Source organism: Gymnoscopelus microlampas (assembly GCF_963454915.1).
Source record: "Gymnoscopelus microlampas genome assembly, chromosome: 12".
NCBI lineage: Eukaryota > Metazoa > Chordata > Actinopteri > Myctophiformes > Myctophidae > Gymnoscopelus > Gymnoscopelus microlampas.
In genome coordinates this window covers 17,803,423-17,829,720 of record NC_139949.1, presented here as the reverse complement: position 1 = coordinate 17,829,720, position 26,298 = coordinate 17,803,423, and the positions used below count along the sequence as shown (strand labels likewise).

At 41.7% G+C, this 26,298-nt stretch overlaps 2 protein-coding genes across 3 annotated transcripts; both read left to right on the top strand.

Moving 5' to 3' along the window:
* The first annotated feature begins 357 nt into the window (after positions 1–357).
* Positions 358–7,336, top strand: angptl5 (angiopoietin-like 5). Its single transcript, XM_084074664.1, has 8 exons — positions 358–491; positions 2,315–2,486; positions 2,717–2,820; positions 3,602–3,695; positions 3,794–3,897; positions 4,197–4,317; positions 5,692–5,877; positions 6,843–7,336. Exons 1-8 carry the CDS (start codon positions 435–437, stop codon positions 7,160–7,162), a joined length of 1,158 nt encoding a protein of 385 aa, XP_083930790.1. The 5' UTR covers positions 358–434; the 3' UTR covers positions 7,163–7,336.
* A 4,135-nt stretch (positions 7,337–11,471) lies between these two features.
* Positions 11,472–25,327, top strand: trpc6a (transient receptor potential cation channel, subfamily C, member 6a). Of its 2 annotated transcripts, none has more exons than XM_084074655.1 (14): positions 11,472–11,733; positions 13,474–13,802; positions 14,641–14,773; positions 15,395–15,695; positions 16,329–16,514; positions 18,204–18,368; positions 19,498–19,768; positions 20,423–20,650; positions 21,098–21,362; positions 21,907–22,102; positions 22,593–22,793; positions 23,425–23,481; positions 23,658–23,730; positions 24,496–25,327. In XM_084074655.1, the coding sequence occupies exons 1-14, from the start codon at positions 11,600–11,602 to the stop codon at positions 24,621–24,623; spliced, it is 2,667 nt and encodes an 888-aa protein (XP_083930781.1). In that variant the 5' UTR covers positions 11,472–11,599; the 3' UTR covers positions 24,624–25,327. The 2 variants fall into 2 exon arrangements, with proteins under 2 accessions (XP_083930781.1, XP_083930780.1); XM_084074654.1 differs by having other exon boundaries at positions 23,655–23,730.
* Positions 25,328–26,298: the final 971 nt, after the last annotated feature.

The window sequence follows — 26,298 nt, the reverse complement described above, 5'->3', positions numbered from 1 at the left end:
GGGAGGAATCATTAAAGGTATGGCGTGTAGGTATGGAATAGAACGGAACAGACTTTTTTTCTGGAGAGACAGAGAGAGAGACAGAGAGAGAGACAGAGACAGAGAGACAGACAGACAGACAGACAGACAGACAGACAGACAGACAGACAGACAGACAGACAGACAGACAGACAGACAGACAGACAGACAGACACATAGAGAGAGAGAGAGTGAGAGACAGAGAGAGAGAGAGAGAGAGAGACAGAGAGAGAGACAGAGAGAGAGAGAGAGAGAGAGAGAGAGAGAGAGAGAGAGAGAGAGAGAGAGAGTGCTGTGTGGAGCCAGGGGAGCCTGCTGGTGAGGAAATGAACACGTTCACAAACACGTTCCTTGAGGACAGGACCACAGCTGAAAATATACAGGCACACAGACGGATAGAGTCAGACGGTGCAAAAATGATGTGGATAACCCTGCTCCTTCTGCTTCACCTACCTTTTATCGCCACCATACAGGTATCCATAGTACTACATACAGTATGCATGCAATGTTTATTTACTAGTCTTGTAGCTTGTCACTCATCCTCTCTATTCTGCACCAGCTGAGATTGAAAAGCTGGGAATAGCACCGACCTACTGTCTGGAAAAAGTGACTGACTATTTGGCTATTTACTGGCTGACAGACATTTAAAGTATTCTGGTGAGTGTCACCTGATGATTAGAGCACTTTCTCTATAAGGATGGAACCCTTCATAAAATGTGTTGCTCACTGGTCATAGTAGCTGAATCCACAGAATTCTTGTTAAGATGTATGAGAAATGCTCCAGCTGTAGCAGTAAAAGCATAGTTAAAAACCATACTGTGATTTTTAAGTACAGTATGTACAGCTTCTGTTTTGCCGGTGCTAGTTAACCTAGTGTTACGGATGTTGTGGATTGCTCTGAAAATGTAATTTTGGATGATCACAGTTTACTTGACAATAAATAGTTATCCTTTTTTTATTCTAACCACTAAAAATACATTCATTTAACTGTTTAAGACAGGGCAATAGATGTGCTGGGGAATTCAAATAACATGGAAAAACAGTCTAAATAACCTTTTGTGATGTCAGGTGAGGTCGTGAGGAAGAAATCCACTCTGGTAAAGTCACCCAAGCTCTGTATGAACAAATACAAGGATAATATACCATCAATATACATTTAGTTTCACAGTTAACAGAGGCTTCCAGAACATTGCAAATATGGGTGGTTTTGAATGTGAGACACTTACAATGTACATTTATAGGCCAATATTACACCAAACACCAAATCACATTATGTTTAACTAGCAACTTTCTCCACTAATGATGTCATGATTCTTTATACTCCAACTGCTTTTTCAACAGTTAGGAGAACGTTAAACACATTTTAATTCATTTCCATATCATTATTTTGAAAAAGGAACTGATATTCTTTTCTAGGTATGGACTATTAGGTAAATATCTGAAGTTGTACCTTATTTGTTGCCCTACTTTTAAGACAATAATAAAGAGCTCGTCAAATAAAATGCATGTTCTGAGAAAAAAGTACTTGCTACTCCATCTGCACCTTTCAAAGTATCCTGCATTGATTACTGCTTATTTTGTTATTACCATGCCCGTAGCAATACATAGCAAGTTCAAGGTCACAATGAAGGTCAATGTCAATATCGAGAATGTATCAGTGGATTTTCATGAAACTAGTGGGAATTATCAGTACGCTATATTCTGAAGAGAGAAATTTGGGGCAAAAAAGTCATTTGAGTTGGGATTGCCTGGTGACCAGTTAGTGCACAGACCATGTTCTCCTTGTGAGCTGCGAGGGCTCGAGTTCGAATCCGACTCCTGGTTTTGTCTCGTGTGTCACTCCTCTATCTGCCCTTGGTTTCCTGTCTCTCTACATTGTCTTATCTCAAAAATAAGGCATTTAAAATATATGTCAAAATAACAACTAAGTAGAATAAGAGCTATAAATAATGTTGCTATAATATCAGTGGTTCTCAAACTTTTTCATGTCAAGGACCCCCAAAATTATATGTATTTGGCCACGGACCCCCATCTCAAAATATTTAGTTCCAGGGACCTGCAGAAGCAAAGATTTGAGTTACAAATGTTCGCTTAAAAAAAAATATATATTATTTTCAAAGATTTGCACAATTGTTCATGTTTTTTCTAAAATAGACAAAGTATAAAATAATGGTTAAAGTGGTTAAAATCTAAAATGACAGATGCTTTTCCCGGTCTTAATGGGTTAATTACACCATGTGGTTACTTAATCACTGCCTCATGCTGGTTCTAACTCTCATACAATCGTTTTTATTAGGACACGGGAGGCCCTGCCACTTACAACCAATCAGAGATACTCAGCGATGACTTCACCGAATCCCATGTGAGAATCCAAAAGCCCCTCGGAGGGGGCAAAGGTCGGGAAGCATGTACGATCCCCTGTGACGTCACCGCCAAACTGCTGAGAGATGAGAAACATTCGCTTTGTGGTAAATTATCGTTTCCATGCTTACATAGCTATTATCACTATCATCATGAGTTCAGCTGAATCTCCAGAGTGCACTGTCCAGAAGTCGTGTATGTAAACTATATAATTTTATGGCATAAAATGCTTGTGTTTGTGCATGTGTGCATGTGTGCGTGTGTGCGTGTGTGTGTGTGTGTGTGTGTGTGTGTGTGTGTGTGTAATGACGTGCACGCACATGCATTGGCCCTGCAGGCCATCTCCAGCAGTCTTTGCTGGCCTATCTGCGGAGCACCAGGAAGCTGGTCAGAGACGTGATGGAGGAGCAGCAGAGATCCCTGGACTTCCTCACCTCGCAGGTGAAGCGGTCCTCTACATCAGTGGTTCTCAACCTGTGGGTCGGGACCCAGCAGGGGGGTTCCCACATGATTTTCTTTTTTTGGGGGGGGGGGGGGGGGGGTCCCCAGATGACAGTAAAGTGACAGTTTAAGGACTTTTAGGCCTTTTTAATACTAAAAAGGGAAAGAAAGAAAGGGAGAAGACCATTACTGCATCAAAAGTTATCCACAAACTATACTATGAAAACTGGTCAAAGATTGACCAAAACGTCAAATAGTATAAGAAAGAGGCAAGATCTTTGAAAATAGCAGATCTACAAGCTCACTACGCCTCACAACGTAAGGCGTTATGGAGCTTGTAGATCTACTATTTTATTTTTATTTTGGCTTTTTCTGCCTTTATTTCAAAGTATACAGTAGACTGGCAGGAAATGGGTAGAGAGAGATGGGCAGTGACACGCAGCAAAGGTCATCGGGATCGGGACTGAATCAGCAGCCTGGGTGCCCTGACCGCTACGCCAGCCGTCCGGGCCAGAGCTGCTATTTTCACAATATTTATCTTTGGAACCGAGTCAAACTAAATTTAATGCCTCAACTCCTACATTGAAAGTGCTTATCGGGGTGGGGGGTTCCCCCAGTTCAAATATGATTATTTTGGGGGTCACAGCCTGAAAAGGTTGAGAACCACTGCTCTACATTTGTTTTACTGGAACGAGTACAGTCTGTAAAGGCACAGTCTGTTTAAAAGCGTGAATTAAAGTTCACATACTACCCATAATTTGTTTTATATTTATATTTCCAGGTAACGGAGCTGATGACTAAGGTGCAAACTCTCAGCTCAGAGGTGCAGAGGAGTAACACAGAAATGTACTCCATTAAGCCTATGCAATCCCACGGTAAGCTCCTACTGTACACACACACACACACACACACACACACACACACACACACACACACAGGTGGTAATGGATGAAAACGTGTATGTTGTTCACAGGGCGAGACTGCAGTGACATCAAGGACAATCTGATCTCTGTGGTCCCCAAGATCCCCAGTGGTATTTATATTGTCCACCCAGACAATACAGACCTTACCTTTGAGGTAAAACACTCACTCGCTTGCTCACTCACTCAATCCCACCACCACCACCACTATATAGACCAAATCATCATGACATCACCACAACAACAAATATTTCCAGGTGGATAACTCTGGAAGTGTTGCATTGGGGCAGTATTATCCCTTATAATAAACTATACCGTATATTATTTTGTTAAGTAAGACTAGACTAGTAGCTAATGTGCTAGACACGTGATCTTATATGGTATCCACAGACATTCCACCCCGAAATATCGCCCCAACCTGTTGGTTTAGAAACATTCTGATTTGGTCTACTGCAGGTGTTCTGTGAGATGGACTACATGGGCGGTGGATGGACAGTGATGCAAAGGAGGACAGATGGCTTGACTGATTTCAAACGCCCCTGGGCAGACTACGTTGATGGCTTTGGGCACCTTCCAGGTAATTCACTACAACTACTTTGCTTGGAACGCACACATCTTCTTTGTTTGTTCTGTAACAAGGGTCTCCCAGAAAATTCCGCCTTCAGGTCAGGATACCAATTTTACGTACAGTGCAGCATTGGTTCTCAAAGTGGAGTTAGTTAGTAACCAAATTGACCCTTATGGGTCCATTTGGTTCCATTTGTACACTCTCAGAGTTAAGTTAACATAGATTTTACAATATAAATTGGGGTCCCAGAGATAGAAATTCCATTAAATGGGTGTCCGTAGCCTAATCCATGTCAAACTGGGGGTAATGGGGGTCCGAGGGCTAATAAGTGTCAATTTGGGGGTCCTTGACGTGAAAGAGTTTGAGAACCACTGCAGTACAGGATACAGGATAGCCTAAACAAGTGAAATTGGAAGTGATGACACAAAGAAGTGAGCAGATAAAATCGGAACTGGAAAATTGAAGCTGATAAATGGGTACTCTCTCGATTGGATGAAATTGGCAACTCGCCTGAAAATTAGCTCCTGGCTAACTCTGGCTCATGTATTGATTATTGTGCACTGTCCCTGGTTGGTAAATAAATAAATACATGTATTTTCTGTTAATTAAAGAGCTGTAGACACAGGGTTATTGAATGTTATTGAAGAAACACTACACTATAGCAATGATTAATTACTATCAATTTTGTTTTAACCAAAATAATATCACTCCATTTAACTGGGAGTGTACAAATATAACCAAATGAGTTACAAATGGATAAATAATGTTTTGTTTTTATTGTGCCATGTAAAGGTCCTAGTTTAGAATATTATGTGTGTTTGTGTGTTTGTTGATGTACTGTACAGTACAGTACATGCATGTGCCTATGGGTGCAAGTGTTTATACATGTGTGCAGGAAAGCTTGTGTGTATGCACTGTATGTACTATGTATGTACAAACATATTTATATCAATTATTTTAAGCCATGGAATCAAGCCATCCAGGCCCCTGGTGAATCATGACCATAAAACATTTGATTCTGTGAAAAAAAAAAGAAAACCACAAAACAAAGGGTATTTATTAAATATAGTATATCATCAAGTATTCAAAAAAAATCTTTTACAGAATCAAATGTTTTATGGTAATGATTCACCAGGAGCCCGGATGGCTTGATTCTAGGCTTAAAATAATTGACACATTTATTTTGGGAAATCTCTGTAGGAAAAACGAATGGCCTTTTTTCAGTGGAACCACAAAATGGCCGCCACTGCTATGCCCTATATATGCATACGTATACGTGTGTTTGCATACATGTTTGTGTCTGGCTGTGCGTGCACGTACACACGTGTTCATGTTTCATGTGTGTGTGTGTGTGTGTGTGTGTGTGTGTGTGTGTGTGTGTAGGAGAACACTGGTTGGGCCTGAGGAAGATCTTTCACATAGTGAACCAGAAGGAGACTCGTTTCCAGCTTCACATCGCTCTGGTCTCACAGGATGACACAACGTCCTATGCTTCATATGATGACTTCAGCCTGAGCAATGACACACAGTTCTACAGTTTACACCTGGGCAGATACGCCGGCAGCGCAGGTAGAAATATACACCCCACGACTCGTACGTAGTCATGCATTCATGGAAACAGTATATAGTGCATAGGAGAGTATGCATGCGCACACAAAGAACAAAGTCTGTCAGTTTGTGTGTGTGTGAGCGCGCATGTGTGTGTACCATCTGTGTGCATGTTTGAACATGCACAACCATGGCAGAGTATGTGTCTGTTTATCCTTCCACACACGCATACAGTACAGTATGTGTGTGTGTGTGTGTGTGTGTGTGTGTGTGTGTGTGTGTGTGTGTGTGTGTGTATGCGCTGTGTTTGTGTGGGAGTATACAGTATGTGCATCTGTGTGTGTCTGCACGTCTGTGTGTGCATGGGTGTGTGCACCACAAGACATACACAGGGTTTGCCATAGATGAGTGAGTACTGGTAGAGAGACCATCTGGGAACTGGAAGGTCGCCAGTTCGACCCCCAGCTTCCCCAGTTTATGTGTCGAAGTGTCCCTGAGCAATACACTTAACCTCTAACTCTTAAGTGGCGTACATACTAGACGGAGATGGGGATTGACGTACGCCGGGGGTGAGGAACGGGTACGTTCTTACGTCAGTGCATTCATAGTTTGACACGTTTCTTATGTGTGATTAGGGCCGAGAGGCTATTCATCCTCCAGAGGGAAGCAGTGAACGTACGTCAGGTTGAGCTCAGAACTCAACCTGATGGATGACATAATCGACGGACAAACACCCCATCCCCCCTCCCCTTTTTGGTCTCCCCCTCCGTTCTTTATGCGTACTTAAGGGTCTTACGTTGAGTATGAATAGGGCGAGGTTAGAGTCTGTTAGAATCTAACAGCTCCCCTCCGTCATCAGAGCCATCTGAGCAGCCATCAGCTAGGTGAAGCTGTAAAAGCCATTTCCCCTCCCGCAGGGACCAAAAACAAAAGACTCCCTTTCACACATACACCATACATACTTATGAGCCTGTGTTTCCTTGCAGGCGATGCGTTCCGTGGCTACGAGCAGGAGCAGAACCAGGACACCGCTCCGTTCAGCGCATCAGATGTGGACAACGACGGCTGCGTTCCTTTCTGCTCCATCAACAACCGCACGGTGGAGAGCTGCAGTATTCAGCACAACCACACCGGGTGGTGGTTCAACCAGTGTGGACTGGCCAACCTCAACGGCTCTCCACAAGACCCGGAGCAGAGCAGGGGAGAGAACACACACATTCTCTGGGAAACCTGGACACAGAGCGGAATTCCCCACAGTATCAAATCTGTGACTATGAAGATCAGAAGGATTACCACCAATAATTGATGAGAAGAAATGGAAAGAGAGAGTGTGTGTGAGAGACAGAGAGATAGAGAGAGAGTGAAGGACGGGGAGACAGGGAGAAAGAGAGAGAGAAAGGGGCTGGAGGGAGAGCAATAGAGAGTGGTAATGGTACAAATTGCACTGTAGCCTATCTTATGCACGACCTGATGTATAATAATAAAAGAGAACTGACATTTTGTTCCCAGTGTCTTTCTGATGACTTTCTTTCAGTTGTTCTGATCTTCTTTTAAATTAAGGAGAGAGGGCAGTCTCCTTTACTTATTTTGTCTTTAGACAGACATAAAGCAGAGAAGGAGGTGTTCATTTGATTATGAGAGTGTACACATTTTCCCTTACTACTACAAAAAGGCTTGGTTGGGGCTGAAACCTTGACCAAATCTGGATTTATACCTCAATGATACGCCATAGACAACTGATGTCACAGGCAGTCCATATCAAGTCTGAGATCCACATTGGAGCCACACTGTTCCAATGTGCTTCCCAACCAGGTATCAGGTAAGTTAACTGAGAAGAACCAGTTTTCAATTGATTAGCATGGTAACCCATACACATACAGTATATGTGCACTAACCATGTTCTTAAACTAAATCCATAATCACAGTTAGTTAAACCTCATCAACATGCTGTTCCCACCACATTTGTTTATGAAGCTGCTTGCTTAGACATTGTTGAATCTTAGTTTTGATGCAAAGACCAGCCACATGGCTACACATGCATTCTACACGGTTTGATGAGATATTTGATGCAAGTAAAACATGCAATATACTGTAAATATGACAGCTTGACAATAGAGTCAGTGTTCAAGAATATCCTCATATAAACACCACCATGCCAGCATACTGTATAAGTCCACATCTATCAGACTTAATCCAACACTTCTGATTCAAACTCACCTCCCTCAGATCCATAACGGTCCCTGTATGTGACTAAAGTCCCAAATTAATACTTGCTGACTCCATATAATAACAAAAAATCTCTTTCTGAAAGTGAATTTAAGTTCTCCTACCCCCCCCCCCCCAGCAGCAGACCTACTGCTACATCCCACTTAATACTTTGACCAACTCAACATCTGGAAAACTGGTCAGGACAAGCCCCTAATGTAAATTCAAACTAGGTCTCTTGCATTGGAGACCAAACACCTACCGCTCATCCAAAGGAGAATCCCCCCTTGAATAAGGAATATGTTTAGGCTTCTGGTGTTCAGGCAGGACTATACTCTCGGCTATACAAAGTTTTGCTGGGTGTAAGGCTGGGTCATCACCATACCACTCCTGTGCTGAAGCTGTTTCCCTGTTGCACAATGCCCACAAGCTTTGGGAAAGTGATGCTATGTTTGGAAGGATGGCACCATGTTTTTAGCTATAGCAAACAGTACACCATCTGCAGCGGCATCCCTGTGGCAATCCCCTTGGCCCAGCAAGGCAGAGAAGTCCCAGACCTCCCCCAGCTGAGAATGTTTCTTACATAACTGTATAAGAGGCAGCTGGCGGATGACCTGAGTGGAACTATCATTGGTCATCTTTAAAAAAAAATCCTGTACCAACCTACTCCAGAAGATGGTGCTATAAACATGGTCATACTGTTTATAGCATACATAGATGTGGTGTGTGTGTGTGTGTGTGTGTGTGTGTGTGTGTGTGTGTGTGTGTGTGTGTGTGTGTGTGTGTGTGTGTGTGTGTGTGTGTGTGTGTGTGTGTGTGTGTGTGTGTGTGTGTGTGTGTGTGTGTGTGTGTGTGTGCGCGTGCGTGTGTGTGTGTGTGTGTGTAGCTGAAGTACAAGTCAAAAATGGCACTTTGAGCATGTGCTTCAGTTTGTTCTCTTTCTTTGGCTCGAAGACTAATTGATAATACGGTTAGGTTTCCTCATTATGACACATTTCCCCAAAAATAATATACAGTATATATATGTATGTACCAGATTTTTCGAACAACCTTGACCAAAAATGGTGTGTAGGCTAGTATGTAGCAAACCATGTAATAAATAAAAAATGTCCAGTTTAATGGCTACCACAATCAATAACAGTTATGATACATGATATAGGACAGCTGTGTCATGTATTCATATAGAAACCTTATCTTAGCTGTCTCCACTTCAAACAACACACTGTGTGTGTGTGTGTGTGTGTGTGTGTGTGTGTGTGTGTGTGTGTGTGTGTGTGTGTGTGTGTGTGTGTGTGTGTGTGTGTGTGTGTGTGTGTGCCCGCACATTATTCACCGTCTCCCAGTGACATTGCTTTATTACTACTGATTTAAATGGTGATTATGTAGGAGCCCTGGCTCTTTGGGTGGTCCCTCTTGTGTGTGTGTATATGCCAGTGTTAATTAACGATGGTACTCAATGATACACTCACGCACACACAAGCATGCACACACACACACACGCGTAAATTCAGGTGCATGGGATGTTGGGAACACATAAATAGCATAAATAAATGGCCCCTCCTTCAGACTGTGTATGTTTGGACTGACAGTGTTTATATTTAGAACTCTGTTCTGTTCCATCTGTACAGAGGACAAGACACAACAAAAACTCAACCCTGAGAAGTCAGACACACCCACTTTCCTCTCGCCATCCTCCCCATAAAATAATCCTATATTGCAAGAACATATAAAAGAAAAAGCACATCTTTTTTTTACCATTTAAAACAATGCAATGCATTTTAACTTAAACTTACTAATGCCTCCTTTTTTTCTTTTCTTTTCAGTTTGTAGGCAACACCTTGGCTTACCTGCTCTGTAGCCTCTATCAAATACATTTTCTAGAACGGACATTGATTTTTCTACTGCCATATTTAAAAACGATTACATTGCTGCTTAAATACCAAAGTTTCCCCAAAGGTTTTGTGTGCTTTTTCACATTCCTCAATTGTCTTTTTTCTTGCATTTTCTTTTTGTTATTTCCTAAAAGCTATTATTATAAGCTATTATTTCATCCCTTAAAAAAAGCCTTTGCCTAAAGGCGCTGATCATGAGCGATGTGGTCCTTAAATGGTCATTTTCACTGCCCAGAATTATGGAGAAACTGTGAAGTATATCATTATATCATGTCCATGTAATGGTATGCGCCGTAGCAGAGTGCTGTGTGTAAAAACCTTACATCAAACTAGACTAAACAAACACTGGTCAACTGAAGGGCAAAGACACAACCGTTAAGAACAAAGTAGGGAAGTCTTTTAACTGCACTCAAAGAAAGTGTGTGTGTGTGTGTGTGTGTGTGTGTGTGTGTGTGTGTGTGTGTGTGTGTGTGTGTGTGTGTGTGTGTGTGTGTGTGTGTGTGTGTGTGTGCGTGTGTGTGTGTGTGTGTGTGTGTGTGTGTGTGTGTGTAGACAAGAGATGGACTGCTCATGGTAATGGGAAAAGATTGCACATTTGCATGCTTAAAATAAACACAATCTCAAAGATGTAAAAACATACTACATAACTGTTTGTGATTGTGTCTGTACTGCATGTCCAATGTGTTTGTGTAATCGTATGTGTCTGTGTACAGTATGAGCATGTATATCTGAGTGTGTGTCTGTGTATGCATGTGTATGTCTACGTGTAAAAGTGTTCAGTGTGTGTGTGTGTGTGTGTGTGTAAAGCGTATGGTTTGGGTAGTCGTTTTCCCACACTGGACAGGGATCCCAGGAGCACACAGGAAGCAAAGCCTGCTGGGAATTTAGACCCTGAGGAATCTCATCTGCTGTTCATCAGCCAGGTCACTCAGACATGGCACAACACGCACGCACGCATGCATGCACACGAACGAACACACACACACACACACACACACACACACACACACACACACACTTACATGCACGCACGCGCGCACGCACGCACGCACACACGTATTTAGTGCAGTTAACATTAAGATGAGCTTTATTGCCCGAGTGATAAAACTGTCAGCATAACATGTACACTTTACTGTTGGGGAAGAGGTTCACTTCACTGTCGCTGTTAACTCATAGGCTTCTCATAGCCAACAGTTACACAATACTAGACCTGACCAGAAAAGACACTCCTGTCTTTTCTCCCCAGGCTGAGGAAAAAAAAGAGGAATGCTCTATTTCTCTGCCAATCGTTGATTTTGTCATTACACACAACTATGACCTGTCTCTCAGATCTGTCATCATCTGAATGAGTCAGAGGAACCAGAAGATCACAGTCTCTCCCCAGAGGAAAGCCTTGCAGAGAATGAAGAGAGATGGACAGAGAGAGTGAAGTGTTAAAGAGAGGAGGAGGAAGAGACAGAGCAGAGACAGAGAGAAGAAAGCAAATAGAGGAAGAGACACAGAACGAAAAACAGACAGAGGCAGAGACAGAGAGACCGGCGGAGAGAGAAAAAGAGGGCAGGAAGAGGGAGATGCCAAAATGCATTTGTACTGGTGAGTTAAATATGTGAGCTCAGCTGGTAGACAAACCTCTGCTGATCATCGAGATGAACCACCGGCGTGCCGCAAACCACAACAGTCCAACCACACATTACACCAACAGACAGGCCAGGAGTCGCGACAACCTTCTGATGTATGATGACTTTGGCGAGGAGAACTGCGGTCCCGGACACTGCCTTTGGTGAGTTATCTGTGCAAATCCATGACTGGATTAGACAGACGTATCTCAGTAATTACTTTGTTTGAGACAGAGGTTTGATGAAAATCTGTCACTACTGTACGACTGTGCTGTAGCAAGACCAAAATAACTACATTTCACCAACTTGTGAAATGTATATTTGTAGATTTTTGCAACAGCTACTTGAAATGATCAGAGTGATGATCATCTGCCATGAATGATTGTACAGATTATGTGTCATTCAGATTTAGCCATTGATTCATGTCAATGTAAATATAACAATAATAATAATAATAATATAGTTAAAGACAAATTTGATGATATCAATTTTGCCTAAAAAAAACTTAAACAAATAAAAAACAAAAAATTGGTTACTTTGCCATTAATATATAACAATATAAGCTCCTCTGTATAAATCTAACTAGTGCTAAAAACAACAGCTTATAAAGGTTTTATATGACTAAAGTTTGAATTACTTAATGTGTGGTTGATAGTGGAAAGGATTACCCTAATTAATTTGGTAATGTCTGGTAACAGTGCTGCCCTGGAATGTGGGACAGAATCATGGTTGTGATATCCAAACATGGCAAGAAGGTTGTGGCAACTATAAAATAAAATAAAAAATAAAGATCTGACATGGTCAGATCTTTATTTTACCTCTTTACCTTATTTTACCTTTAAGAGGTACAACATGAAAACTACTACTACATGTAGTAGGCGGTTAATTTGTGCCTGATGGAAAATGACGTAATATTAAAATACTACAATATAACATCATAAAGTTTTACTCAGAACAAGTACCACTCTGGATAACAGCTCAGTCACAAGTCAGCTCAGGGTTAACTCAGTAGTCTACTAGATTGTACCATCAATTATGTGTAGTTACTGGCAGGGGTATTGTTCCTGAATTTGTTACCAAAATTTTAAATGAATAGCCTACACATGGCGTGCTATGAGATAAGTCAGGTGTGCCTTGGGATTTTTTGACCACACATTATTATTGCAATATATACAGCTACACAAAAACATATTAATTATTTCTTTAATTTACTATGGTCATTTCTTTGCAAATACCTCTGTATTTTTGGCCTGCGTGGTTCAAATGGGTTTTGTTGCTGCTTTGATGTAATTTAGCAATGTTTCAAATCAATTCTTGTAATATTTCTTGAGTAATATAGTTATAAATAAATACACTTTTACATACTGGTAAGAGAGGTAACATGAGTTATAGAGGAAAGTTCGCATGGATTTGACATTTACAGCACAAAAAGTTGTAACATAAAAAAAAAAAAAATGAGATTCCCTGTTTGGGTTTTGGTGTGCTGATGTAGACGGATGTATAGGTTCCCTCAATTCTCTTTACATGTTTATGTGATCTATGTCGTTGGTTCTCAAAGTGGGGTCCGGGGACCCCCTCGGGTCCTTGGGGGGGTACCAGGGGGTCCCCAGCATAATGAGTTAATGTAGTGTCACAATCATTTTAACCACTTTGACTTTTATATTTTATACTTTGGCTATTCCAAAATAGCAGATATACAAGCTCATAGCGCAGCACTCGGTGCCGCGCTATGAGCTTGTATATCTGCCATTTTTGAAAAATCCCTGGCACAAAATATTTTTGAGATGGGGGTCCGCCGCCAAATACATATCATTTTGGGGGTCCTTGACATGAAAAAGTTTGAGAACCACTGATCTATGTTAAAAGAAAAGCCTGAATGTTTATGTCACATCTCTGTCTGACAGCCACAGCAGTGCAGAGAGACAGCTCATGGCGCGCCTCACGGCCGTCAAGAGACGGCAGGCCCTACGAGGCCCCGCCTACATGTTCTCTGCTCCGTCCACCAGCCTATCGGAGGTTGAGCAGCGCTTCCTGGAGGCGGCCGAATATGGCAACATTCCAGAGGTGCGGCGCATGCTGCTGCAGATGCCCAATTTGAACGTCAATGCCGTGGACTACATGGGCCAGAATGCATTGCAGCTGGCCGTCGCTAATGAGCATCTCGAGGTGACTGAGCTGTTGCTGGGGCGGGCGGAGCTGGCAAGAGTGGGCGACGCCCTCCTACTGGCCATCAGTAAGATGTGTGTGTTTGTGCAAGTCTCTTTTGTATGTCTCTCTCTCTCTCTCTCTCTCTCTCTCTCTGCTATTTTCAGAGCACAACACCCGAGCACAACCAAACATAAGATTACTTGTCATTTAGTTCTGGCATTAAGATATGCAAGTATCAACTGGTAGCCACTCAGTATGTTATATACAAAGTCTGGTTCTGTAAATAAATACACCAATACATCAGCAGTTCACTACAACAAAACATGGGCTTAAATAGCCCCTCGGCAGGCCGAGCAGCATCTTACTTGTTGACCCTGAAGGTACATGTGTGTGTATCAGAGGTAAATTACAAGTCAAGTGCTTATAAGCACTGGTCATGGGGAGTATTCTACATTATGTGTTACACGCGGTAGTGGAAAAAGTACTCAAATGTTTTACTTAAGTAAAAGTATCAATACTGCAATGTAGAAGTAAAAGTACAAAAGTATTGGTATCAAAATGTACTTAAAGTACCAAAATTAAAAGTACTAAAATGTTTGAAAATAGCGCTTGGAGGCTATTTTCAAATAGCCTAGGTATAAAATAGGGCTCAAGTGGTTAATGTATGTTTTATAATATAGTAATTTATATCTGAAGAGTAACTACTAACTAGGAACTAAAGTTTTCAAATAATTGTAGTGGAGTAACAGTACAATATTTGCCTCTGAGATGTAGTGGAGTAGAAGTAAAAGTATAGACAATTGGAAATAGTCCAGTAAAGTAAAAGTACCTCAAAATTGTACTTAAGTACAGTACTTGAGTAAATGTACTTAGTTACTTTTCACCACTGGTTATATGTATGAAATGCCTCTAATGTGTTATAGGTAAGGGGTACATCCGTATCACAGAGGCCCTCCTGGGCCACCCTTCCTTTAGAGACACCCGTCGTCTTACGGCCAGCCCTGCCCAGGCAGACATGTTGGATGACTTCTATGCTTATGACGAAGATGGGACCAGGTACTGTAATGACAGAAAGTTTATAATACAAGGGTGTCTCTTTCTTTAACCCATTCAATCCGGGAACGCATCTGTGTCATGTCAGATGTCTTTGGCTATTTTTGGAGAAAACTAAATCGTGAAAATGTGTGCAAATCTTTGAATACATAATATACATTTTAACTCAAATCTTTGCTTCTGGTGGGGGTGCCTGGAACAATATATTTTGAGATGGGGGGGGGGGGGGGTCCGCAGACAAATACATATCATTTTGGGTGGTCCTTGACATGAAAAAAAGTTTGAGAACCACTGATATTATAGCAACATACGTTTTTTTCAAAATTTCGTAGAATCTCCAGAAGAAGCAATGATTTGAGTTACAAATGTTCGCTTTAAAATATATATATATTGAAAGATTTGCAAAAAATGTCATGATTTAAAAAAAATAGCAGATCTACAAGCTCGTAGCGTGGCACTCGGTGCCGCACTATGAGCTTGTAGATCTGCTATTTTTGAATAGCCAAAGTATAAAATAACAGATGCTTTTCCCGGTCTTAATGGGTTAAGAATGGCTAACGTAGCAGATTTTACAAGGCCTACTTGCATAATTATTCACTGTAAAGTTTCGATACGTTCCTGTAGGTTCTCCCATGACGTGACCCCGGTGATCCTGGCGGCGCATTGCCAGGAGCACGAGATAGTGCACACTCTGCTGGGCAAAGGGGCGCGCATCGACCATCCTCACGACTACTTCTGCTGCTGCGACTCCTGCAACTACCAGCAGCAGTACGACTCCTTCAGCCACTCGCGGTCCAGGATCAACGCCTACAGGGGCCTCGCTAGTCCCGCGTACCTCTCACTGTCCAACGAGGACCCGGTGCTGGCGGCGTTGGAGCTCAGCAACGAGCTGGCTATGCTGGCTGACATTGAGAAAGAGTTTAAGGTACGTTGGATGTTGACCTTTGATTGACATCTGTTGACTACATCCATATCTACATCTGACTATAAAGGTTCATTCATAAAGGTTTTTTACTAGGTAGTCTCCCTGCTTGTCAAATTGAGAAATGCAGATCCGATCAGACTATTCAAAAATAGCAGATATACAAGCTATTTTTTTGGAAAAGAATCGTAATTGTTTTGGCAAATCTTTGAATATATATACATATATTCGTGAAGCGAACATTTTTAATTCAAATCTTTGCTTCTGGGGGGTCCCTGGAACAACATATTTTGAGATGAGGGTCCACGGCCAAATACATATCATTTTGGGGGTCCTTGACATGGAAATGTTGGAGCACCACTGATATAGCAACATACTGTTAGGATTTTAGAAAACATTTTTACATATGTATTTGGCTGCGGACCTCCATCCCAAAATGTTTTGTTCCAGGGACCCCCCAGAAGCAAAGATTTGAGTTACAAATGTTCGCTTTAAAAAATGTATAAATATATAATAGCAGATCTACAAGCTCATAGTGCGGCGGCACATGAGCTTGTATATCTGCTATTTTTGAATAGCCAAAGAAAAGTTCCCGGATTGAATGGGTTAATACATTTTTCTTTATCCTCTTTGCAGAATGACTACTGCCGTCTGTCGAGCCAGTGTAAGGACTATGTGGTGGGCTTACTGGATTTGTGTCGCAGCACAGAGGAGGTGGAGGCCATACTGAGCGGAGAAACTGACTGTGAAGACAGCTTTGATCCACCAGGTCGCCCCTCGCTCACACGTCTCAAACTAGCCATCAAATACGAACTCAAGAAGGTCAGTATTCCAGAAATAAAGCAGCCACATTGAATCCATCTGTCAGTTGATTAATAGAAGAAGACCACTCACTCACTCAATAAACTCATCAGTAATATCCATCCATCCGCCAATCAATAAAGGAGGAGATTAACTCTGTTTACCTTCCTTTTTAGATCTGAAACACGGTTTACTTCATTAAAAAAGTGCTCTTTAGATAAGATACAGTACACACACAGGTGATGACATTAAACAAACTAAATATTTTCTTTCCAGTCAAATAAGAATAAATACTGAAGATTATTTGTTTGGTTGCTTGCCTTCAGTTGATCACTGACCCGAATTCTTAATTAGACCTTCATATAACTTAACATTATTTATAAACTTAATAACTTTATATTTAGCAGTGTATGGCTGTTTACAATTACATAATCGTCACCACAAACACTGTAATGGCCGACAATGAACAAGGAAAAGCAGATGTGTAATTCCTCTCTGGTAAATGTTCATGCGGTACAAAAAGATTCTTTCCCTGTTCAGGATTAATATCACATCTGTGTCCTATTGCACCTACACAGTAAAATCCTCAGAGTTAATTTAACACTGAGAGTATACAAATGCACATTTGTACACTCTCAAGAGTTACAAATGGATAAATTAAACACTGAGGATTTTACTGTGTGTAATAGGAGCAAGAGTGCTTCTCTGCATACATGTATGCATTCTTTGACCCGTTCCTCCACCAAAGAAAGGATCAGATAAGATTTTGGGTCTGTGTAGACTGTTTATGTTGGGTATGTAGAGTTGATAGAACCAATAAACATTGTGGCAAGAAATTCCATCTGTTTCTCTCCTTCTCATCTTCCTCCCTTTCCCCTACTTTGTTTGTCCTCCCATCCTCCATTCTCTTCACCCCTCCTATGCGTGTAATATGTCTCTGCTTAGCGCTCTTCCTGGTTTTTAAGCAGCAGACCCTGCTTTTTAACCTCACCCTTCTTTACCGAGGAATAGCTTTACCAATGCACATTTTGGCTTTTAGGATTTCTGTTTTTTAACAGCATGCCTGTCTTACAAATGGGACTGTGTTATGTGTGGCTGGGTGAAAAGGCTTGAAGGTACACTCAAATGTTTTCTGTCTGTTTGTTTGTTTGTCTAATTGTCCGAGACTAATCCTGCAAACCGCTGGACTGATTAGCAGCAAGGTTCTTGTGCAGACTGCCTGTAGGCCTCGGAAGTACCTCCATGCCTCCATTCTTTTCACGTTTTAGTTTTTGGAGATATTTAACTTCAATTTTATAATTGAAGTGTATGGCCGCGGCGGTTGGATTTGGCTGAAACCTTGCCCAAAATCTAGTTTTCAAGACATTTCCTCAACTCCATTTTTGGAAAAGATGTCATATTGCACAGGGAAGCCACACTGTTATTAGACTCTGTCTACTTCTTGTTTACGTTTTGCTCTGATGTTTGTTTATTACTGTAAGCATACTTACACTAATAAACATCAGAGCAAAACGTAAACAAGATGGAGCGGTTTGCAGGATTAGTCTAATAGACAAACAAAATTATAAACATTATAAGAATTATAAATATTATTAAAATTACACTTTTAAATCTTATATAGAGAAGATGTATGTGCATTTTGATCACATATCATCATCATATGATATGAATACATACATTACATTTTGATTTGATCTGTTTCCCCTACAGTTTGTGGCACATCCCAACTGCCAGCAGCAGCTGCTGAGCATCTGGTATGAGAACTTGCCTGGCCTGAGACAACAGACCACTGGGATCAAACTACTGGTGGTCATGGGAGTGGCTATAGGACTGCCTGTGCTGGCTCTGGGTTACTGGATAGCTCCATGTAGCAGAGTATGTATGGTTTCACTTTATGAAGTACATAGCCTAATAGAGTAATTCAGCCAATCACTCAATCAATCAATTAATTAATTAATCAACGAACCAACCAGATTGCTATATACTTAACCACTTTAACACTTAACAGCATCATTTCACCTCCACTACACTTATGCAATGGCCACACCCCAGGTGAGACAGAAGAGCAACACAGCTGGTTCCATTTAGCCATTTCGCCTATTTTCATTGTCAAGCACTATGTGCAGTTCTGAAATACATTACAACTAATTCCAACCCTATTGTGTCAAAGAGACAGATATATATCTCATGGTCTTTGGTTATCATCTTCTGGCTTTGTCTTTGTGCTAAGCTATGCCCACAACATTGAGCCAATGAAATTACCTGGAGGCCTGGTTACGGGCAGAAGCAGTGGTGGAAGAAGAAGTACTCAGATATTTTACTTAAGTAAAAGTAGCAATACCACAGTATAAAAATACTGTGTTAGAAGTAAAAGGCCTGTGTTCAAAATGTTACTTGTTACAAAAGTACAACAGTATTGGCATCAAAAAACACTTAAAGTACCAAAAGTAAAAGTACAAAAATGTTTGAAAATAGCAGATCTACAAGCTATTTGAAAATAGCAGATCTACAAGCTCACAACGCGTCGCATCGCTTGTAGATCTGCTATGTTCAAATAGCCTACGTATAAAATAGGGCTGAAGTGGTTAATGTATGTTTTATAATATAATAATGCATATCTGCAAAGTAACTAAAGCTATCAAATAATTGTAGTGGAGTAAAAGTACAATATATTCCTCAGATATGTAGTGGAGTAAAAATAAAAGTATTGAAAATTGGAAATACTCCAGTAAAGTAAAAGTACCTCAAAATTGTACTTAAGTACAGTACTTGAGTACATGTACTTAGTTACTTTACACCACTGGGCAGAAGTGCATTGGGGGAATAAATTCAAGCCTTTCAATCAGGCGCACACACACACACACACACACACACACACACACACACACACACACACACACACATACACACACAAAGTTGTTAAATTATTATCTTACCTTTACTTTCTCTTTCTTTCCCAGCATCATCTTTCATCACCCTCTCCTTGTGTCCCTCTCTTTGTCAGGTGGGGAGAGTCATGCGTAGCCCCTTCATGAAGTTTGTGGCCCACGCCTCGTCCTTCTCCATCTTCTTGTGTCTCCTGGTGCTGAACGCTGCCGACCGCTTCGCAGGCACCACCCTGCTGGCCAACATGACTCACCATCATCTGAGAGAACAACAAGAAGCCCAAGGAAACTATGTCCCTGAGCTCAATGAGCTGGACCCCCTGTTGCTCTATCGTACGACCACAACGCCCTTCACGTGGATGGAGATCCTCATCATATCCTGGGTCGTGGGTGAGAGCGTGTGCTCTGCACTATAACACAGTATACATTATACAGTGGCTTATGTTTAGTCTTTATATGGTACTAATGGTACTGATATGTCCCATCATGTGCTTAATGTGCAACATTGTTTTCTCACTCAGCAGTAAACAAGTGTACAAGTGTATACTAGGGTATCTGCACATTTCTAAAGTTAAGACCTTTTTAATACCAAATTGGCCAAATTGTCAATTACATAAGAAAGAGGCAAACATTGTGAAAATAGCCCCATCTACAAGCTCGCGAGGCGTTGTGACAACTTGTGAACTTATAGTTCGGTTATTTTCACAATATTTATATGTGGAACCGAGTCAAACTAAATGTAATGCCGACAAGTTTCTTGTCAGGGTGGGGGGGTCCCCAGTTGAAATATGACGATTTTTCAAAAATAGCAGATCTAGAAGCTCGTAGCGCAGCACCAAGTGCCACGCTACGAGCTTGTAGATCTGCTATTTTGGAACAGCTAAAGAAATCTAAAAATGACACAGATACTTTCCCGGTCTTAATGGCTTGAAAAACAGGAATAGAGATAAGCAGAGCCTGAAAGGTTTAGGAAACCCTTGCTATACAACAATGTTGAACTTACAATAAGTTTTCATCTAATTGGTCTTGTGTGTTGGTGTGTAGGTATGATCTGGGCAGAGGTGAAGGAGATCTGGAGTCAGGGTCCAGGGGAGTACCTGATGGAACCGTGGAACTTCCTGGACTTTGGCATGTTGGCGATCTTCCTGGCTTCCTTCACTTCTCGCGTCTCTGCTTTAAAACACGCCACTGTGGCCCAGACCTATGTACGCACACACTACACAACGCTTGTCAATGTCACACTGCCTCCTGAGGTGCACTACTTTACACTAGGTAAGCACAAACCCATGGACTGTATATAAACAGACAACAAAGGCACAAACAGAATTTCACACATTTTATATTTAAAGTGCAACCATGCCCAAATCTGTGTGAAGCCTGATATCTAATGGTGAACCGTTTAGGGCACTGAACTGGCCATCTGCTATTGGTCAGTTTTGGTGGCAGGTGATCTTGTATTCTAGGGTGACACCACCAACAACCACCAATCGATGGCCAGGTCAGTTCCCTGATTTTCACCACAGATGTCAGGCTTCACACATATTTACGGTTTGGGTTTGGTTTCTCGTTAATATTGAGCAGAATAAGCATCAATTTGTTAACAATGGTTCCCCAGTGTTCTAATCGCCTCACCATTACCAGGGAAATGCTTGCAGACGCACGTACAAAATGATATGAACTGACGTGGAGCCAAAGTAAAGCACAGCTCTCTTTTCACAGCACGTCTATACTGGTTGCCATCAGACCCCCAGCTGGTATCCGAGGGCCTGTACGCAGTCGCTGTGGTGTTGAGTTTCTCTCGGATCGCTTACATCCTCCCAGCCAACGAGAGCTTCGGGCCCCTGCAGATCTCACTCGGCAGGACAGTCAAGGACATTTTCAAGTTCATGGTCATCTTCATCCTGGTCTTTCTGGCCTTCATGATTGGCATGTTCAACCTCTACTCCTATTACCTGGGAGCCAAGCAGAACGACGCCTTTACCACGTAAGACATGCACATCATCATTTAGTTTAAGAGACACATATCACCATTTTCAACATTATCGCTCTATGTTTGGTGTAGGGCTAATGTTCCAATACTCAGATGCGGCGCGTTGTGAGCTTGTAGATCGGCTATTTTCACAGAAAAATGTAGTGTCGAGGGAAAAAAGGAGGGGGCCTAGGATAGACCCCTGGGGACTCCGGTCAATGAAGTATAAGGTGGTTTCGACATGGTTACAAGGGTGCCATGACTCATATTGGGTTCCCGATGGGGGAAGGTCAAAAGGCAGTGAATGTGGCAGAGTAGCCCTTCCTGTGAGCCCAGGTTTGAATGGGTTACACCTGCAAAATGCATCACTGGAATTGAAGGAACACAGAGAGAATGGGATGGACAAAGAGGGGGATTTTCTCTGTCAAATATTCTTGTTTGGCTTCAGCTATACCAGAAAAGAAGCCTTTGAAGTCAATCCAATTAATTAAATTTCTAGTTTGACACCTCCGTCGTTCCTTCCACCGTCCATTTTCACTAATCTGTCTATCCCTCTTAGCCTGGAGGAGAGCTTCAAGACATTGTTCTGGGCTATATTTGGACTGTCGGAGGTGAGGTCGGTCGTGATCAACAACGGACACAAATTCATCGAGAACATCGGCTACGTGCTCTACGGGGTTTACAACGTTACCATGGTGATCGTGCTGCTCAACATGCTCATTGCAATGATCAACAGCTCCTTCCAGGAGATCGAGGTTAGTGTGTGGCTCTAGTACTGACCTAAACATGATTACCTTACCTTTACGGTAGCAGCACTGGAGAATCCACTGATGTTTGTGTGTGTCACGGTTTAACCCTAAAGCTGAAAATAGCTGAGCTACAAGCTCACAACGCACCGCGATGGGGCGCGTTGTGAGTTTGCAGATCTGCTATTTTTGGTGCACGACACCGCAGTAAATAAGTATAAATCAAGCATAACTCTAACCCCAACCAATAAAACTAACCTCTAAATCTTTTCCTAATTGTTAGCTTAACTCTACAAATGTTTTTTTAACCATCAAGCAACTATTTCTCTTGTGAGGACCAGGAAAATGGTCTCCACACACACACACACACACACACACACACACACACACACACACACACACACACACACACACACACACACACACACACACACACACACACACACACACACACACACACACACACACACAGTAACAGTAATCATCTGTTGTCCATTAGGATGATGCTGATGTGGAGTGGAAGTTCGCCCGGGCTAAACTGTGGTTCTCTTACTTTGAGGAGGGCAGGACCCTCCCTGTGCCCTTCAACCTGGTTCCCAGCCCCAAGGCCATGCTGGGACTGGCCACCGGCATCAAGTCCCTGCTCCAGCACTTCCGAGCAGGACATGGCAAAGGCATAGATGGGGCTCAGCTCAGCCAGGTAGTGGAGTCTGAAAATTTTCTTGGAAAAATGGATTAAAAACAATATGGATTCAACCGCTTAAACCCTATTACTTTCCCACGGACTCTATACCAGGCCCCCTCCTATTTTAGCTCTACAAAGCAGTGGTTCTCAAACGTATTTGTGCCAAGGACCCCCAAATTGATATGTATGAGCTATGAGCTTGTAGATCTGCTATTTCTGAATAGCCAAAGTATAAAATATGGATAAAGGGGTTAAAATGATTATGACGCTTTATTAACAAATCTGGCTGGGGACCCCCTGGTACCCCCCAAGGAACCCTGGGGGTCCCCGGACCCCACTTTGAGAACCAATGCTATACAGTATGTAAATATCTTTGCCGAAAATAGCAGATCTACAAAAACCTATAAAACCTGTGGTTGAGTTCAAATATTAGGTCACAGAAATGCTTCTGAGATGGGGGTCTTAAGCCTCTAGTTATTTTCAGAGAGCCACAGAGTCTGCTGATGAAGTTTAGATTAGGCTTTACTGGTCTGTCAAGTAGCACATGATCACCTGATCATTTAGTAGTGTAACTCGGAGCACCTCCCAGTGGTTATACTATTGCATGACAGGCTCTTGTAGTGAAACTTATACATTGTCCTTCTAGCTCGGAGAGAGTAAAACTTCAGGATTCAGCGGTTCCAGTGGCCATACTCGATACCAGGTATGGAGTTACTCTGTGTGTGCGTGTGTGTGTGTGTGTGTGTGTGTGTGTGTGTGTGTGTGTGTGTGTGTGGGTGTGTGTGTTTGTGTGCACTTGTCTATGTACTGTGTCAATATTTGATCATTTAATGTAATGATGTACACGTATACTGAAGCTGATGGACATTGTTTCAGAAGATCATGAAGAGACTGATAAAGCGCTACATCATCAAAGCCCAGACGGACAGAGAGAGTGATGAGATTACTGAAGGTATAAGTTCAATATGTGGCTGCACAAACATGACATATTCCATTCAGGCATTTCATTGATGCTGTTTATCCAGAGAAACCTGCTGTACAGTGAGTGCAAAGGAAGAATAAACTTCAGATCCAAGCAAGCATGTTTTAGAGCCAAAGGGGCGTGACAATGTCATTGTGACCCAAAAAGGATCATGAAAGGAGAGGAGTTAGGAGCCGTAAGGACAAAGTTACAGAGCTCATTTATACACTCCTTGGAGAGAACTATCGAATGACATACAAGGAAACAAGACTTAAAAGCCCCCACTAGCCCCCACTAGCAGCCCCTAGTTCGTCCTTACAACCAACTGGAAATTGGCTGAAGGGTGACGCTAGAGTAGACTAGTAAGGCCAAGGGGTCACCAAAGTAGGGTTCATCCTAGAATCTATGTAAAAAGCTGATATTTGAGAGTGGCAGATCATGGGGTCACTGAAATAGTTGTCTTTCAGGGAGCATGAATGCACTCAGTAAGTTCCATCAGGCCATAAGATTTTGAGATAACTTTGGTGCAAGTAGAATTTTTGGACTAAGGGTGGTGCTAGAGGAAAGGTCATGGTGTCAAACTATCCCCGGATTTTCGTTTTGACCATTTCACTGGCGACTAATAACAGAGACGCCAGTCGAATGAAAAACAACAGCCCATTTAGGAGGAGAAAACAAGCAGTGACTTACAGTAAAGAGTAGGCCAGGAGTCCAGGACTGGAGCTGAAAACCACTTTGTTGTGTGCGTTTCTCTAGGAGAGCTGAAGGAGATCAAGCAGGACATCTCCAGTCTGCGCTATGAGCTGCTGGAGGAGAAATCTGAAAACATGGAGACACTAGAGGGACTACTAAGGAGACTAGGGGAGATCAAGGAACCGTCATAGGAGATATACTGTACACCCTAATACACCACTTTAGTTGTGCTGATTGTTCAGCTGCACTATAACCCCTGCGGAAGAAAAAGGCAGCTGAACAATCGGTACAAGTTTTTCGTCCTCTCTGTCCTTTTATTACTCCCCTCCCCCAGGTCAAATAAAGGCTGGGTATGTGATGAATACATATAATTATATAGACACATCTTGCATTGTATGCATTTAAACAACGCTCTTATACAGAGTACCCTAAAATGGGTGCAATGACAGAATAAGTCTCAGTTGTTGATACACCAACTACTAGTAACCAGGAGCAAGGACAGCCCTGAAATCGAAAAGTGTCACCAAAGTGCCTTAACGTGAAGGTCATCAGGAGAAACATTTCAGATTCTCTGCAGTATACAGATGGCCAAAGGAGACTGAAATGCCTCGAGTGTCAAGTCGTTCACACGGTTGTACAGCTGCTTACTGTATGAACCACACTCCACCACAAAGCGTAGGTATGAAAAATCATACTGACAAAACAAATACCTATGCCTATCCCTGCGTTAGACAGGATGACTAAATGTATTTATATGAACAAAGTATTAAAACATAGGTTTCTGTTTGTGTAACAGCCTTTTTTGTCATTCCTGTTTATTACTATAGCCACTTTCCTTTCATGTGCTTGATATGAGACAGTAATCCATCACTAGGATTAATATTTTGTACAGGAAGGGAGCTTGACTGTTCTTTTGGAGCAGTGATGTTAAAACCTGGCAAGTACAGGAAATGTGTACTGTTTGAATTGCTGCCAAGAGCCAGAACAGGTTTAACTTTCTTTTTGCAATGACAGTAGCTATAATTTATTCTTTGTACTGTGCATTCATTGCTTACGTTTGAGGCTTTTGCTCAAGCTTGGAACCTTTAAAACAACAGATGCACATCCTAATAGCAAAGTCGTGCCATGGAGAATGACTTGTGGATAAACAGATACATACATGAAAGATATTTGTTTCCTTTATTTCCACAATAACACTAACAGTATCTGTGAGCAATTGTGCATTACTACATTGTAAAATCTTGAATTTACTGTGAGAGTAAGGTTAATTAACACTCAGGATTTTGAATTGTGCCAGTTTTGGACTCTTGAAGTAGCTCCTCTGTAGCAAATGTGGGTTCAGTGTCTCGCTCTGTGAGTGCCTTGCTCTTGGGCAGTTTTGACAGTGGTTTCCTGTCGACTGCTAATGCCTTTATTTATACTTGGTTGCATGCAGTGTCACGCACCGGAAATGGCTGATCAACAAGCGCAACTAAGTATATCAGGCTTAAGTTTCTTCTGTTGCACCAAACAGTATACATACTACTAGGGCATTAACAGAATAATCGAATATTCGAATATTCGACTATCAAACCGACTATTCGACTATCAAACCACTATTCGATTATTCGATAAAAAAATAAAATAAAATAAAAAGTTTTTTTTTTTTTTTTTTTTTTAAGATTCTTTTTTTTTGTGTGGCTTTTCTGCAGCAGACACGCAGCTGTGAGCTCTGGTGTGACGTCAACTCGCATTCCTTGAGTCCAGTCATCAATGTCATTGAAAAAAAAAAAAAAAAAAAAAACTTTTTATTTTTTTTATTTTTTATTTTTGTTATTATTTTATTTTTTATAATCAAATCGATTAATCGAATATTCGAATACTTAT

Excerpts from the sequence above, each read along its gene's own strand:
- angptl5 (XM_084074664.1), top strand. The coding sequence starts at position 435 with ATGATGTGGATAACCCTGCTCCTTCTGCTTCACCTACCTTTTATCGCC. Across the intron at positions 2,487-2,716 it reads TGAGAAACATTCGCTTTGTG|GCCATCTCCAGCAGTCTTTG; the intron begins GTAAATTATCGT and ends TTGGCCCTGCAG. Across the intron at positions 3,696-3,793 it reads TAAGCCTATGCAATCCCACG|GGCGAGACTGCAGTGACATC; the intron begins GTAAGCTCCTAC and ends TGTTGTTCACAG.
- trpc6a (XM_084074654.1), top strand. The coding sequence starts at position 11,600 with ATGAACCACCGGCGTGCCGCAAACCACAACAGTCCAACCACACATTAC. Across the intron at positions 19,769-20,422 it reads CATCATATCCTGGGTCGTGG|GTATGATCTGGGCAGAGGTG; the intron begins GTGAGAGCGTGT and ends GTTGGTGTGTAG. Across the intron at positions 21,363-21,906 it reads CAGAACGACGCCTTTACCAC|CCTGGAGGAGAGCTTCAAGA; the intron begins GTAAGACATGCA and ends TATCCCTCTTAG.